Below are 15,087 nucleotides of genomic sequence, written 5' to 3' on the forward strand. Positions count from 1 at the left end.
CCCAATTTTATATTATTTCCTTGGTGCGAAGGAAACACCATGAAACTGAGGAGTTTCCTCAAAACGAAGGATATTTGTTCAAATGAAAGGATTTTCATAAGATAAAGGAAAATAACAAAAAATATGATAAAATATAAAATGGCGTGGGATTGGCCACGGCACGGCCGTCTGGTCGATGAGCCCAATCCCTTGGCGCCTCGGTCAATATTTTAATTATTTATTATTTTTTTTCTTATTTTGCATAGATTCATCGTTTCGTCGTATTTCGAAATACTCGTTCGTGCGGTGATTGTTAATGTATCATCGTTTAGTACACTTGCACCTTTTGAGCCAGGGCTTACTCAGAGGTAGCTCAGATGCCCGTGCGTTGAACATTTATTACTAACCCATGGAATTCTGCTGGGAAGAACCATAGATTGAAGTAACGAAATACTGCGAAAATATTTGAATATTTTCGGAAATTCAGTGGATGAATCCAAGAATTTAGGAATAACTAACTTATGGCTCTATACTAGCAGAGCAAGCTGTCTAGGAGCATTAATTATTCTGACATGAGCTTGCTGGAGCTTCATATCCTTTATATAGTCAGGGAAACTCGTTGTTTGTATCCTGAAGACGTTATCGCTCTATACTAGCAGAGCAAGCTGTCTAGGAGTTGTCAATCTCGTGATTCTATATAGAAATAATTACTGAAGTGTTCAGTATTCATGAGATATGTCGTTGTCCAGCCAAGAGACTACATATCTGCATGTACTCTGAGAGAAAGTATTCTCAGTCAGAGGATTCGATGAGAGACCCGTGTCTCAATACTCACATCTGATTGTTGGATCAGGAGTTCGTATAATTATGGGTTTACGATTTTAGCCTTTATCGAAAATCCACCATCTACAAACACATCATGCAATCATATTTTGGTTTATGGATCGACCAATTTTTCGTTTTAGAAAAAGTCATACTTTCACATTCCGTTTCAGGAAAAGTGATTATTTCAGTCCGTTTCGGGAAAAGTGATATTTCGCTCTGTTTAGGAAAAAGTGATACTTTCGTTCCGTTTCGAGATAAGTGATACTTTCGCTCCGTTTAAGAAGAAGTGATACTCTGGCTCCATTCCAGAAAAGTATCACTTTTTGTGGAACGGAGCGAGAGTGTCACTTTTTCTGAAACGAGGCGAAAGTATCATACTTTTTCTGGAACGGAGCGAGAGTATCACTTTTTTCTGAAACGAGGCGAAAGTATCACTTTTCCCGAAACAGAGCGAAAATATCATTTTCTCTGAAACGGGGTGAAAGTATCAATTTTTCCGAAACGGAGCGAAAGTATCACTTCTCCGTAAACAGAGCGAAAATAGTCGCAGAAAAACCCCATCTTTGGATTCTTCTTCGGTCGGCACTCCCACCGTGGCAACTGTTGTACTAGTTACGAGAAATCCCCTAACTGTTTGTAAAACTGCCTCATTGATGTTGTAAATGTCTGTCGTAACGTTGATTTTCCAGTTTCTTACTATCAATTTAGTTTGTGAAATACAACATTATTTTTAATAATTTTTGGCAGATAATCGAAGTCATGGTATTGAAAGGGCAGAAGCAACCTAAGGGAAGCAGCAACAAGGTTAGGGGAGAAGATAGGATCAGCGGATTACCTAATCCCCTCCTTCACCACATCCTATCATGCCTCCCATTCAAGAACATCGTAGTACCTGTGTTTTAGCTAAACGTTGGAGGTTTGAATGGAGTTCTGTTCCCAATCTTGATATTGGTCATTGGCGTTCTCCTATTAACACTACCAGAACCAACATTTCGGAGGAGACCATTCGTTTCATGAATTTTATGGATAGAGTGTTTATGTTCCGTGATATGTCAAATATAGGGAAATTCTCGCTCTCTTGTGATAAACATTGTGATGAAGATAGGGTTCGTTCATGGTTAAGTGTTGTTGTAAGGCGTAACGTTAAAGAGTTCAGTTTATTATCTGAAGATGAAAGAGATTCTTTTATGATTCATTTACTTCTTTATACCTGTGAAACATTGACTATGTTGAAGATAGAAATGCCAATTTATCTCAATATTCTTACCAATGTGCACCTTCCAAATCTCAAGGTCCGTCGACTTATAAATATCAGATTTACGGATGGTGAGATAAGTATCTCATTGTTAGAATACGGGCATCCAACTCAAATCCAATTGGCAATGTGTGGAGAGGTCCTATTAGATTAAAAACCGCAGGATCTTAAATAACCCAACCATGTGGGACTAATAATCTTAACACGCCCCCTCACGTGTAGCCTCGGCGGGTCTCACAAACACGTGGACAACAATTAAATCGGATGACGCGGAGTAAGGCGCGGTCAAAGACTCGTCGCAAATATAGCCTGCTCTGATACCATGTTAGAATACGGGCATCCAACTCAAAACCAATTGGCAATGAGTGGAGAGGTCCTATTAGATTATAAACCGCAGGATCTTAAATAACCCAACCATGTGGGACTAATAATCTCAACACTCATCTCATACATTGAAGCGTATGATCATCGATGCTCCTTCTTTTTGTCATCAGATTGATATTGATGCGCCAAGTTTAGAGGTCTTTCAGCACAAGGGTACCCTGGCAGAGGTTTATGATCTGCATAGTTTTCCTTCGCTAATTGATGCAAATATTTCACTTTTTGATATTAATGATTGGATTGACGAGGATGAAAACATTGCAACAAACCTTCTAGTACATCTTTTCAATGTGAAGCATCTGGGGTATGCTTCTTACTTAGTAGTTTACTAGCTTCGCTGTTGGACTTGGTTTATTTTAAGACGATAAGGTGTCACTGTTTACATGCTTTTATGGTTTATTAAACACATAACTGAAATTTCCTTTGTTGCGCCTTGCAATTAGGCTCTATGTCGTGTGGATGACGATGAGTTGCTTTCGGTTCACAATTTAACTTGCTTTGAGGTGGTTTGGAGTTCTCCTGATCTGATTGGTAGTGCACTAATGAGATTGCTTCAAATCTCGCCTAAACTAGAAAAACTCGTGTTTTCTCATGTAAGTCGCCCATCTCTCAAAATGTGTTGTTTATTTAGTGATGGAATGTAAAAAGCGATAAAGGAAATCAGTTTTCTGCTTTTCGTCCCTTCAGTTTTTTATCTTATGTGGCTTATCAATCATATTTTCTGGTTAACTCAGGGCATTGATGCACGTCTTTGTGGCGAGGATAATGGGTGGAAACCAGCTACACTGCCTGAGTGTTTGTTGTCGCATCTCAGGGTGCTTGAATTCCGTCAATTTTGTGGAATTATTTTCTGAAATGATGAGATGGTGTGGTCAATGACTCTAAATACTTGCTTGCTTGTTTTAGTTTTTGGAAGTGTACTTATGTCCTAGGGAGAGTAATGAGATAGCTCACTCTCTTGGTAAGGATGCTAGACTTAGAAATGACCCAATTCTATGGACTCTTGTCTTATCAAATTGGTTATCTTCTCTCGTTAACGAGATTAAGGAGAAACTGGATGTAGTTTCATTCTAAGATCAATATATTTTCCTTTCCTATTAAAATAAAAATATAAAAAATGTTTAATGGGTTGTATACTTTTGCCACCTTCAATTGTCATGGAGTATATCTGTATTACACCCTTCTTCTTTTTCTAGGGTGGTTTTCTTCTTATGGTAAAGTTGGGCACCACAAAATCTGAAAATGATGGCATGTCTGCATCAGCAATGGCCCATGAAAATCGCACGCTTTACATGGAATGTTGAACTAAGGTTATTATTTGTTCCTTTTGTTGTTACATAACCGTGCTTCAACTCTGACTTTCATTAATAAATGAAATCGCATTTAGCTTGTACGAGCAAGATTTACTACCTGCAATCAACTGGGGAAAACAATCTGTAATTTCTCTTCAGGGGATGGAAAGTTGCCATGGTCCAGGTTGTGAAGGGGAAACATGGAATCCTGGGGAACCTCTGTTGCTGCCAGAATCCCTGCCCCATTCCTCCTGAACCTGAGCTGCAAACTGCAAATTCCACAGAACATCCTCAATAGAAGGTCTTTCACTTGGTTCATATGATAGGCTCCTATAACAAATATCCATCACTGTCTTCAATGATTCATCAGAACATCCGTCACAAACAACTGGATCGATTATGCTTCTACGAACAGTATCATTGGCAGTTATCGCCACTTGTATCTGCATAATCAATAGCGAGTTAGCTACATTTGACACTATGTATAGTCTTTTTGAGTTCCTGTATGGTTATCAAAAGAAAGTTCAGAAACTAGAAGCCAATAATGTGGGAAGACTAAAACCTGTTCTTTCAAAGTAGTTACTTGATTCCTAGATGTGATTGGCCTTCCTACAATGACTTCTAGTAAAATTACTCCAAAATCATAGACATCAAGTTTGTCCTGGTAAGTTGTCCTGTACAAAGAATAACAGAAAATTCTTTAAACAGTTTAAATCTTAAATTGAGAAGTGACACAAACTGTGGTTCTTCAATGCTGATATCAAAAGAGTCAGAAATTACCTTCCGATGATACTGTGTTCTTTTGATCTACTAGTAGAAACTCCACCCACCTACAAAAATTACAAGTTCAGGCTATCAACTCAATTGTTTTTTGCTTGGAGGAAGGGAGGATGGTGTACCTTTCTCATGTTCTCCGCTAATAAAGGAAGGTTATAACTGCTGATTTTTGCAACAAAACTTTCATCCAGCAGTATGTCTGTTATCTTTAAGTTATTTGAGAATACACCAGGCACAATTCCAACATGGAGAAATTGGATACCCTTTGCTATGCCAACTACAGATGCTATCCGCTGTGCCCAGGTAAGTTTTTGCTCCCCAAATCCCTCTGCTAAATGAAGTTCAAGTAAGAAATGATGATGACGAAAGACTCAAGAAAGTGTCTAGTTCTAAAGATTGGTCTTCACCCTGTATCTACAGTGAACTTGCTGTCGGACGGTATAGTTAGGACTGAATAGGTTGCACTCCATCTTGCTTTCAGACAATTAGCATAGATGTTTTCATATTACTAAGTATCGCAAGAGGGATAAATAAGAAAACTGTAAAGGTATGCTGGAACAGATCTTTTTTACCTGATATATGACTTCGGAGTGTCCCATTCGGCACGTATTCAAAGACTAGAAATATTCTGCTGACACTTGAATCGTCCAGGTAACACTCAAAACAATGTCCAAGTGAACTGACCAAATGGTGATGTCTGAGTTTTGAAATCAGTTCAACATGATGCATAAAGTTCTGAGTGCTGTGCCTTCCTTTCACTTTCAGGCATCTAATGGCAACACTGGAGCCATTGTTTAGCTTACCTCTATACATCTGAGATGCCAAGAGAAAAAAGGTCAGATCTCATCTTCAGAAAGTGGTCAAGAAAGTATATATCCATATACTGGTGATCTATAAGACATAATCATTGCAAAATAACTACATGCTAACAATGATGATACAAGACATAGAACTTAGACAAAAAGACATCAATTTCATAAGCAAGTGCGACAGAAAAGAGTGCAGTAGCACAAGCATAAGACTCCAGACTTTCCTGGTGAAAAAAGGTTTAGAAGAGAAAGACAACGAAGCTGCATAGATAAGTTAATATGGCCAAAGTGAGTTGTCATATTGGACACATGTCACTGTCACCTGTAAAAAATTTGGCATCAAGCTAAGCCGTCTAACACGGCCTGAGTTTTTGTTTTTTTTTTGAAGGAAGTTTTGGGAATTTTAATGCAGCTAATTGATCCAAGATATGCTATGTGTATAGAGTAGAGAAATGACCTTTTTTTCCCAACAATCTCAATTGGCCTGTAGCAGGATTTTATATTCCATCTAAGGTATTTATTTTTAACATGTGCAAGATGAAAAAGTGATGAGTTAATCACAGGAACTTTCCAGAGAAAAAATATATTTGTGTTCATAACTTTAGGACACAGACCTGACCATGAGAGCCTTCACCCAGGAAAGCTGATGAAGCAAAGTTATTAGTGGCCCTCTCGAGTTCTTCAAGAGAAAATGCTCGATAAGAGGGAAGGCCAAGTGCTCCCAATCTCATCGTTTGAGATATATATCCTACACAGAAAACAAGGAAAAACGAAATGTTTTCAGATACTGTAATCATAAGTTCAAAATTAGCTCATTGCATTTAAACACATTGATAGAAGAAACCTTACTTGCATCAGATAGCAGTTTTGAGGTGTAACCAGTTGACACATTTTCTGTTATCAATCTTGGAGGTGGCCTTTTCACCATCCTCTTCGCATTTTCTCTCCTCATTACCAAGAAAATAATCAGACCCACTAGTCCAATTGTTGTCAACATTACTCCGACTATAATTAAGACAATCTTTGCTTTAGCAGCTCTTCTTTGCTTCTTTTGTGAAGAGGGTATTATTCCCACTGCTAAAGCCTCATTACGGCAAAAGAAATAAGGATGCTGATTTTGATCTCCAGTTGCAAGACAATTTCTTGCATATCGCGCAACTCTGTTTCTAGAACTAGACACCAAGCAAGTAGGCACTCTTCCAGTCAAAAGATTTGATGATAAATCCGCAAAACCAAGTCTAGCACTGCATGATACATTTTCCAAAAGCATCCCAGTGAATTTGTTTGCAGCAATATTAAGATAGGCAATGGATGGGAGAGATAATAATGCCGTCGGAAATGGCCCAACGAATCTGTTGAAAGAAATATCCAACTTTTGAAGGTGACGGTATGTGATTAATTCAGAATCAATAGCAGACCTAAACCTGTTCTTCCTCAATACAAGAGTAACCAATTTGCTCCCCAACTTAGGGAACTGAGGTCCAAAGTAATTATCTTCCAAATCCAACACTTGGAGGTTCCTCAAACTGCTAAAATTGGGCACTTGGCCAGACAACCGATTCATTGAAAGCGCGACAACTCTGAGATTTTCCAAGGAGCTAAATGATCTAGGTAAAGAGCCAGTTAGTGAATTATTCCTCAAACTCAGAACAGTTAAAACTGGAAGCTCACCAAGTGAACCAGGAACTCGGCCCGTAAACAAATTGTCATCCAGTATTAGTGTTTGAAGGTTACTCAGTGAAGAAATTTCTTGAGGAATATCACCATACAAGAAATTTGAACTCATATTAAGTATCTCAAGAGAAGACAATTGAGAAATTTTAGAAGGTAAATTACCCCATAAACCAAGAGAAACCAATGAAAGAACTTTCAATGTAGGAAGTTTAACAAGAGTATCAAAGAAAGATTCAACTGAGAAATTATGAGGTAATGAAGGAGTACTCTTGTTACCAGTAATATGAAGTTGGGTTATACTCTTTTCATAACAAACAACAGTTAAAGATTGAGTCGGTTCAATGTTGCAGACATCTGTAGTGTTTCTCCAGTTGGTTAATAGAGTTGGAATGTTCAAAAGTTTTCTGATTCTTTTCAGTGTTTGAGCTTGAGAAGATGGCAATGTCTCTGCACAAGAAGAAGGAACTGTAATGGAAAACAAAAACAAAACCAGCAGAATGGTTGAAGTAGAGATTCTTTTTCTTGCCATGACCATGATCACTGTTTGTAAAATGAAAAGGTTTTAGCTTATAAGAGCTGCAGAAACAAAGAACCAAACAAGACCACCAGTAAGCAAAAATTCCATTACAACTCTTTTTCTTTTTCTCTCTGCAAGACCACTGGAGTTCTGAAACAATACAAGACAGGGTCCACTCCACAGAACAAATTGATTGAAGAGACTCTCTGATGAGTTCTGGCTGGGAGTGTAATTTAAAATTGATAAAATAGAAAAAAAACAGTGAATAAATTTGTCTTCTCCTCTCTTGAAAGAAACATTTGCTTGCAGTTCCTAGAATGTTGTGCACAGAGGAAAAACAAATCCAACCAGATAATTTTGATAATCAACTTTTTTTTTCCTTCTGTAATTCCACCAGAAATTTATAAAGTAAACTCTTGAATAGTAGCCCTAATTTTGAGAACAGGGTTGAAACAGGAAAGAAATCAATCCGTACATTACCAACTCTTGAAAGATAAATGACAATTGATAGCTGCTTCTGTGTACTCCTTACAAGTTAGTAGTAGTAGGGTTTAATCAAGAGTCAATCTGTCTACTTGAGTGGTGTTGTAGTACAGATAAAAAAAGAATCCAAAACAAATCGAGCTGGAGATCTTACGGAATTTAGTGAAAACCAATACAAACAAGAAACAATCTGTGTGTCCCTATTCCACCTTTTCTCTCACTCACTGAGATTTCTCCATTTTTACACCACTCTTTCTCTTTCTATCTATCTATATTTGCTTTTGAAACTTCGACTAAACGCCATTGATGGATTCCAAAGGCCAAAAAAGAAAAAGCAAGATTCTTCTTCTTGTACAGAAGTACAAAGAAAAACTTTGGTGTAGCTAAACTTAAAATCAACACCATAATCTTTACCTTAATTTAGACGTAATTCAAAAACAAATTAGGTTTAAGAAAAAGACTATCCACCAAAGTAAGATTAAGATAGAAAAGAATTAAATTTAGGTTTCTGATTGATTTAAGTTTGTATCACTACTTGGAGCAACTGCATTGGTGCGATCAAAACCAAAGATCAAAGATCAAAAAAAAAAGATCAAATTTTAGGTTTAGTCCGTGTTGTCACGTAACGGTCCCGATTAAAATTTGGTCGCGCGTAATTTAAATCTCCGCCCCAAAAAAATTTCATCGGGCGTATCTCAAATGTCCGCCCAATCAATCACCAGGCACACTTTAAGTTTACGCCTCATTTTCTATTTTATTTTTTTAATTTGAATTTTCATCCGGCGTAATTTAAATCTCCGCCCGTTAACAAGCGTACTTTAAATTTACGCCCAGCAACAAGCGTACTTTAAATTTACGCCGACTATATTAGGATTTGGTATTTGGTCGCGACCAAATATGGTCTGGAATTTGATCTTTGGCTGGGATTTGATCTTTACTCCGTCCCACTGCGTCACGATCTCATCCCAAATTTTTGGTTATACTCGCCCACTGTGGATGCTCTTGGAAGTGTATATGGCTAAAATTTGGTAAAATTAAGTGCTTGGTAAAAGTATAAAGGGTTACTTTCTGGACCATTTTCCTTTTGAATTTTTTTTTCTGCTACTAATCTTTTATGTCTTTCACTTGGTTGTTCTTCTTCTTGTCCACAATTATCACATTTCAATGTTATCAAATTCTTCCAAAATCATTTCTCAATAATATTTTTTATTTTTGTGATCAACACAATTACTTTGTTCAAGTAAATATAGTTACTTTGCAAGATTCTAATTCTGCCACATGTATTATTACCGGGTTTTAAAAAACGTATCATGTAGGTTTCAGTAGTCTTTTCACATCAACAACAATACCAGACTACTACTGTATATGCGAAGTATACATATGCCGTAAGCTTTCACTTTCGGTTTCTGGCGGTATTTGCCCTCCCTTTTCGTCAGTGACCCCGCTTTGAGTTAATGCTCTTTTTGGCGCGTACCGTTATTCCTTTCAAATGACTCATTGATATTGACGCCCATGTTCTACATTTTGGGGCACCACTCTTTTGCTTCTTACTATTATCGTTAAGTGTGTAGGGTCCAATCCAAATTCTCATTTCCGCAACAATAACATAACGTCCGTGACTCTAATCATTTTATTACCAATGCTTCTTTACAGTAAGTGTTTATCGTTTGAAAGGAACATATTGGATTTGTCATGTCTTTTGGCCGGGTATTGGTTACATAAATAGGACAGCAAGTTGTGGTGTTGAATCTCGATCACATGTTCATAAAATCATTAAACTAGGGAAGATAGACTTCTTGGACTTTGGTTAGAGGGATGCGTCAAAGTATTCTGACCTGAGTCTTTGGATGCCAAACCCCGTGAGTAGCAGTCTGGGTACTACCTGTGTATGCGGGCAGCCACACCAGACACAGTTCCAGTTTCACAGACACGGTTCCAGTTTGGTAGAAAAGTCATTTCTAGGAAGTGTAAGCAGAGTGTGATTACACTGGAAAACTTCAATGGAGAGAGGTCGACTGAACCTAGAGGCATAATTATGCCATTCTGAAACTAAAAAGAAAAAGTGAATGCTAGTATAAAGTTAGTGCTGGTCCACTGATGGATAAAAATCTCAACTTATGAGAAGACACATGTTTATGATGATATTCCATGGAAGTATATGGCACTGATTTTTGAGAAGATAATTAGCTTTTTTTCTTTTTAAATTAACCTTGGCTTAATCTTTATGTTTTATTAATACGACAACCCCCTCATGTTTCTCTTTATTAGAGATAGAGAATGATGCTTTTCTTCACTGAGACAATCTTTGACTTACCTTTCTGTTTTACTATTATTACCCCCATCCATCTTTCTTTTCTTTCTCTTTTTGTATTTCATAAGTTTTTTTTCATCCAAACAATGCTAAACTAACCAAAAGCATTTAGAATCGAATATGAAACAAATCCAGAAAATGGTTTAGTGATACGATAAGCCCTAGCAAATATCCTTTCCAGATTATGACCGAGCTTAAACGTGTTCCTTAAGATTCGTTAAGTGTAAACTATTATGTACATACAGAGGCATGAAAAATCAAAGTAAGGAAACAGTTAAAGCTCAGCGTAAATGATCTTGTAGCTTAAGAGACATATACAGAAGTGTTAGGAGTGCACCTTGTGGAGCATACCTCGCCAGATTAGTCCCAACCCACATGGCTACCACCATCGCAGCAATGTGACTGCTACTGCTTTTACCACAGAGCCAACTTGTGAAAGAGAGGCACAGAGTGAGTAAAATTCCATCTCTGCCACCCAAAAGCCATGCAACCAAATAACCAATTTTGTATCCAGCGTCCAACTTCTCGTCTATCAAGGCAATGAAACTGCAGAGTAAGAGAGATAATTGAGACCCTATCATCTGTACTAAAAATAGGATGAAGAATGTAGATCTCAGGATTTCAATGAATGATCCTCTCTCTTCAGTTGAAGTTTCGTCTTCTTCTTCTTCCTCCTCATCAGTGTTGTCTTCACCGTACGAGGTTGGTTCACGTTGCTGCCAGTACTTCTCACTGCGCACTTGCCTCCTCAGCTCTGCCCACCTATATATCCTGATTGTTTCCTCCTCATCTAGTTCTGCATAATTGTAGGTTGACTTTGGCCTCCATGAATTGGGACCGTCTTTGCTAAATTGAAGTGCACGATCGTACTGGTTTCTTGTTTGTGCACTTGAAAGCACCTGTTTGAAGGAACAAGACAGATAATGACAGTAAATTTGCTACTTTTTATAAGGTTCAAGGTGAAAGCCAAGTCATGAAAAGTGGCAGTTAGTGTTGTTGAGGAGATACTGACATCATATGCAAGTCGAATGCTTTTGAAAACCTCTCCAGATTGTGAATCCTTGCAAACATCAGGATGATACTGAAATCATTATTGCAAGACAAGGTAAGAAGCATTATCCTAAAAACTGAACAATAAGTCATCTTTAAGTAGAACGGTAGTTAGAACTAGCACAGGGAAAAATTCAAAAACATAAATGAAAAGGTAATTTGAAAGGCACAACTTAAAACTTTTAATAAGGTAAACAGGTCGAGAAGAGAAAGAAAGATAATGATTACAGAAACCAAACCGCCAGTACCTGATGTCAGGGATATGTGGCTAATCCAAGCAAACTAGAAGATGTATAAAGTAATCAAAGAAGAGGAGCATGGCCAGCGACAAGATGATAAAGTAAAAGAAAATGCTACGAGAAACCTGCGTACGACTATTGTTCTGCTACCATACTAAACTCTCAAGTAAACGCTACTACAATAGGCATGGAGTACTAGGATAACCCCCATATTTGAAGTCCTCTTATGGATGATAGCAAGGTTGACAACCATATGTGGGAAAAAATGTGCCCAAATACCTGAGCTTGAGTCAACTCCTTGGTTCAAACTTCAATTCTATGAAGTGATAGGTTTGAGATACATATGTGTTTCCCTAAATTCCAAGAATATCAACATTTTTTTAAAGCTGTGTAGGTTCAAACTTCAGTAGCAGGTATACCATATTACTAGACGAAAAGGTGTTAGGATCCTAAGTGAATCAATTAAACTTTACGCTCCACACACAGATACATTATAAGGAGCGTAAAATCTCCTATTTAACCTAGGATCCTAACAGAAAGTCTGACAGCCGTTCGTATAACTCTCTGTCCCTTCTGTCACTTGGCAGCTGAAATGGTCATTATGCACTGCATTTTAGTTGCCATGTAAGGGTAACTCCTACGGTATGGACGGGAAAATCATCCACACCAAAGGGAGTCTCCCTACACCTAGGGAGTTAAGTGTGTTGCATAGTCTTTCCCACCATGGGAAGCCCACGCCAAAATCTAGATGGACATTGGAGATATGTGCGGAACAAATACAATCTTTTATATTCTAAAAATTAGTTTGAACTCAAGAAATATTTTATTTATTGTTTTTTAAATCTCAGATAGACCTTCATGTCTGGCGCAGAAGAACATTGGATGACCACTTGGATTCATCCACATAGGAGTCCTTACAACCGAGGAGGCCTATTTTGACTTCCTTTACTATTGGACCTAAACACAGTGGCTTGTTTTTGGTCCAAAAAAAAGGGAAATACACACGGTGTAGATGGTCTTCCTCTCCAAGAGATTTACCCTTATCAGATGGTAAAGAGGAAGTTCACCAAACAACTGAGCTGGGTGGTGTACACTCATTCCTTAATCCTCTACAACTCACTTTGAATTCTAAACAGCTGTGTTAAGAACTTAATAACACTTTAAAGGTATAGAAACAGGTTTATGGCATCAAACAAAAAACTCCAATCTCCAAACATCCTTCCACATCATTTGCAAACCACTAAATTCTCAGCTTTCAATATCTTTATATATGGTGAAATGACACAACCTGAAGTCTAGATGATGTGTATGTGAGAGATACTCTAATGATTTAAGTTCAAAATGCTGTGAGAATGCAAAAACAACAAAACCCTAAAGTGAGTGCAAAATGAGCCCATTGAGTGTTCTCCCTCTCTTAAGTTTCCAGTTTCCATAAATCATGAATAAGATTGCAAATCAGTTTATGGGATTTGATAGTTTCATTTCATACATAAAGGAGAAAGAAGAAAATAATTTCTACAAAATCTAATTAATACTCATACTAATAATTCATTCGTAAACCTACCTAATTTGAAAACTCATCAAACACTTGGGGAGAGAGAGAGGGGGTAACCTTTAAGGCGAGATTACGATAAGCTCGTTTGATGTCAGTGGAAGAAGCTGTAGAGGAAAGACCAAGCACGGCATAGTGATTTTGCTCTCCTTTATTAGATGATGATGCTGAGATTACAGAACTACGATGTTGGATACGAGGACGATAAGGGATTAAAAGATTCAATTTGAACGGGTGGAAAGAGCCTATACTTTGCCCTAACAGAACGTTTATGGAGCTCGTGGAAGGAGAACCCCACTGCAAAAGATATGCCTGCATTTTTCAGGCATCCCTTTTCTCTCTTTCCAACTCTAGACGACATTAGAAATTTAGAAGTAGGATCTATCCAATTTCCGTTTACAGTGTTTTTTACACCCAGATTACACTAACAAATGGGTAGATCCTGGTAAACGGTAACAGTAAAGCCATCCTCAGTTTCAACATTTGAACTGTTATAAATGCGTGACTAAAGCAATGATTCAACATAAGAGTGATAGCCTGACTAAAGCCATGATTCAACATAAGAGCGGTCAATGGTTTGGCGTTCAAAAAATTGCTTTACTGTCCAACGGTTTGGCGTTCTGGAGGATATTCTCGTCGAATATGCTTGTGAGCGACTAATCATCAGGTGCCACACCTGAGCGACTAATAGCCATGTTTGAGATTGAAAATGTAAAACAAATTACAAAAGAAAATGAAGGAGAGTACTTGTAGAAGTAGATTTTTGTTTTGTTTTTAGAAAATGTGTGGGTATGTCTTTGTTGATGATTATGCCTATTTATTTATAACCAAGTTATACACGTCAAAAATAAATGAAAGCTAGATTAACTGTTTAACATCACGTGAATGCGTTTAAAACCAAAACTCCCAACTGCATCAACCAATGAGTTACTCTCGACTATTCAATGTTATTGATGTGTTTTGGATACTCACTGTGATGGGTCATTGATGTGTATTGAATACTAAAAATGACAGAGACTGGTCACTGATGTGTTTTGAATACTCATTGAGACAAGATTCACCACTGCTTTAGGCACAGTCTATTCCACAACTTTTTTTCAATCTTGTTTTCAATTCTCAAAATGGGGAGAACGTTAAACGGTAGTCATATTTATTGCACCTTGTATCTTTCTATTTAATTTCATCCAGAGCTTTTAGTAAGCACATCACCATGCAAACTCCAGGACGATAAAGAAATAAGCTTGTATCAAATTAATCATGCGGTTTAGTTCTGAAGAAGATGGCGGTGTTGTGGAGGCATGGATTTTAGCTACAAATACAGGTCCCCTCGGAGCAGGTGAAAATCATTTAGCATTTTTTGGGACCGTGTTTTTCAAGCCTTTGAAGATCTTACCAAAAATGAAAATGGCAGAACGAAGATCCCAGTTAAAAAAGGTTTAACTTAATCAACACTGAAATCGAAAATTTTGTTACAATCCTAGTTCAAGTACATATAGCTAATCCGGTATTGTCATACAATCTCGCGTAAGTGTATTCAAATTTGTTAACTGACTTGATACGTAAATATTAAGTACACCGAATACTTATCACAAGTTTTTTGTTTGTTTATTTGATATATAGAAAACCAGGGTTCGAATCGAATTTCGTGAAGACACAAAGAAACCATTTAAGTATGATGCATCGTACGAGCTCTTAAAGGACATAGTTCCAGGCTACAATTTAGAATGAATATATAACTTTAATTGATAATGTTGTTAAGTTGAAATAAAGATCATGAACTAATAAGTAAGATTTCATAAGATTAAGTTTTCATTGTCTACTAAAACTGACGTTTTAATACAATGTATGTGTCATCATTAGAGCCACCTCTATTATAACTATTATGAACACTACTATAACCTCTTCCAACACTAAGTCCCAAGAAATCAGTTAACGGTGATGTT

The 15,087-nt window shown here is 37.4% G+C and overlaps 3 protein-coding genes across 4 annotated transcripts; 1 reads left to right on the forward strand and 2 right to left on the reverse strand.

The window, feature by feature from the left end:
- The first annotated feature begins 1,667 nt into the window (after positions 1-1,667).
- Positions 1,668-3,514, forward strand: LOC113312824 (F-box protein At3g59000-like). The gene is made up of 5 exons (XM_026561560.1): positions 1,668-2,096; positions 2,554-2,715; positions 2,884-3,033; positions 3,175-3,255; positions 3,347-3,514. The coding sequence occupies exons 1-5, from the start codon at positions 1,668-1,670 to the stop codon at positions 3,512-3,514; spliced, it is 990 nt and encodes a 329-aa protein (XP_026417345.1).
- Positions 3,515-3,558: 44 nt separating this feature from the next.
- On the reverse strand, positions 3,559-8,373 carry LOC113308705 (probable inactive leucine-rich repeat receptor-like protein kinase At3g03770). 2 transcript variants are annotated; one of them, XM_026557166.1, is made up of 7 exons: positions 6,168-8,373; positions 5,933-6,066; positions 5,082-5,322; positions 4,632-4,840; positions 4,513-4,562; positions 4,295-4,406; positions 3,559-4,175 (listed from the first exon to the last, which is right to left on the reverse strand). In XM_026557166.1, the coding sequence occupies exons 1-7, from the start codon at positions 7,525-7,527 to the stop codon at positions 3,888-3,890; spliced, it is 2,394 nt and encodes a 797-aa protein (XP_026412951.1). In that variant the 5' UTR covers positions 7,528-8,373; the 3' UTR covers positions 3,559-3,887. The 2 variants fall into 2 exon arrangements, with proteins under 2 accessions (XP_026412951.1, XP_026412952.1); XM_026557167.1 differs by having other exon boundaries at positions 4,632-4,837; positions 6,168-8,371.
- A 2,020-nt stretch (positions 8,374-10,393) lies between these two features.
- LOC113307984 (dnaJ homolog subfamily B member 14-like) lies at positions 10,394-13,552 on the reverse strand. Its single transcript, XM_026556451.1, has 3 exons — positions 13,205-13,552; positions 11,316-11,384; positions 10,394-11,202 (listed from the first exon to the last, which is right to left on the reverse strand). The coding sequence occupies exons 1-3, from the start codon at positions 13,460-13,462 to the stop codon at positions 10,585-10,587; spliced, it is 945 nt and encodes a 314-aa protein (XP_026412236.1). The 5' UTR covers positions 13,463-13,552; the 3' UTR covers positions 10,394-10,584.
- Between the last annotated feature and the right edge of the window lie 1,535 nt (positions 13,553-15,087).

This window comes from Papaver somniferum, chromosome 9 (genome assembly GCF_003573695.1).
Source record: "Papaver somniferum cultivar HN1 chromosome 9, ASM357369v1, whole genome shotgun sequence".
NCBI lineage: Eukaryota > Viridiplantae > Streptophyta > Magnoliopsida > Ranunculales > Papaveraceae > Papaver > Papaver somniferum.

Excerpts from the sequence above, each read along its gene's own strand:
- LOC113312824 (XM_026561560.1), top strand. The coding sequence starts at position 1,668 with ATGCCTCCCATTCAAGAACATCGTAGTACCTGTGTTTTAGCTAAACGT. Across the intron at positions 2,097-2,553 it reads TGCACCTTCCAAATCTCAAG|ATTGATATTGATGCGCCAAG; the intron begins GTCCGTCGACTT and ends TTTTGTCATCAG. Across the intron at positions 3,034-3,174 it reads AAAAACTCGTGTTTTCTCAT|GGCATTGATGCACGTCTTTG; the intron begins GTAAGTCGCCCA and ends TGGTTAACTCAG.
- LOC113308705 (XM_026557166.1), bottom strand. The coding sequence starts at position 7,527 with ATGGTCATGGCAAGAAAAAGAATCTCTACTTCAACCATTCTGCTGGTT. Across the intron at positions 5,323-5,932 it reads GTGAAGGCTCTCATGGTCAG|ATGTATAGAGGTAAGCTAAA; the intron begins GTCTGTGTCCTA and ends TTGGCATCTCAG. Across the intron at positions 4,563-4,631 it reads TAGCGGAGAACATGAGAAAG|GTGGGTGGAGTTTCTACTAG; the intron begins GTACACCATCCT and ends TAATTTTTGTAG.
- LOC113307984 (XM_026556451.1), bottom strand. The coding sequence starts at position 13,462 with ATGCAGGCATATCTTTTGCAGTGGGGTTCTCCTTCCACGAGCTCCATA. Across the intron at positions 11,385-13,204 it reads ATCGTAATCTCGCCTTAAAG|TATCATCCTGATGTTTGCAA; the intron begins GTTACCCCCTCT and ends TAATGATTTCAG. Across the intron at positions 11,203-11,315 it reads GCATTCGACTTGCATATGAT|GTGCTTTCAAGTGCACAAAC; the intron begins GTCAGTATCTCC and ends TCCTTCAAACAG.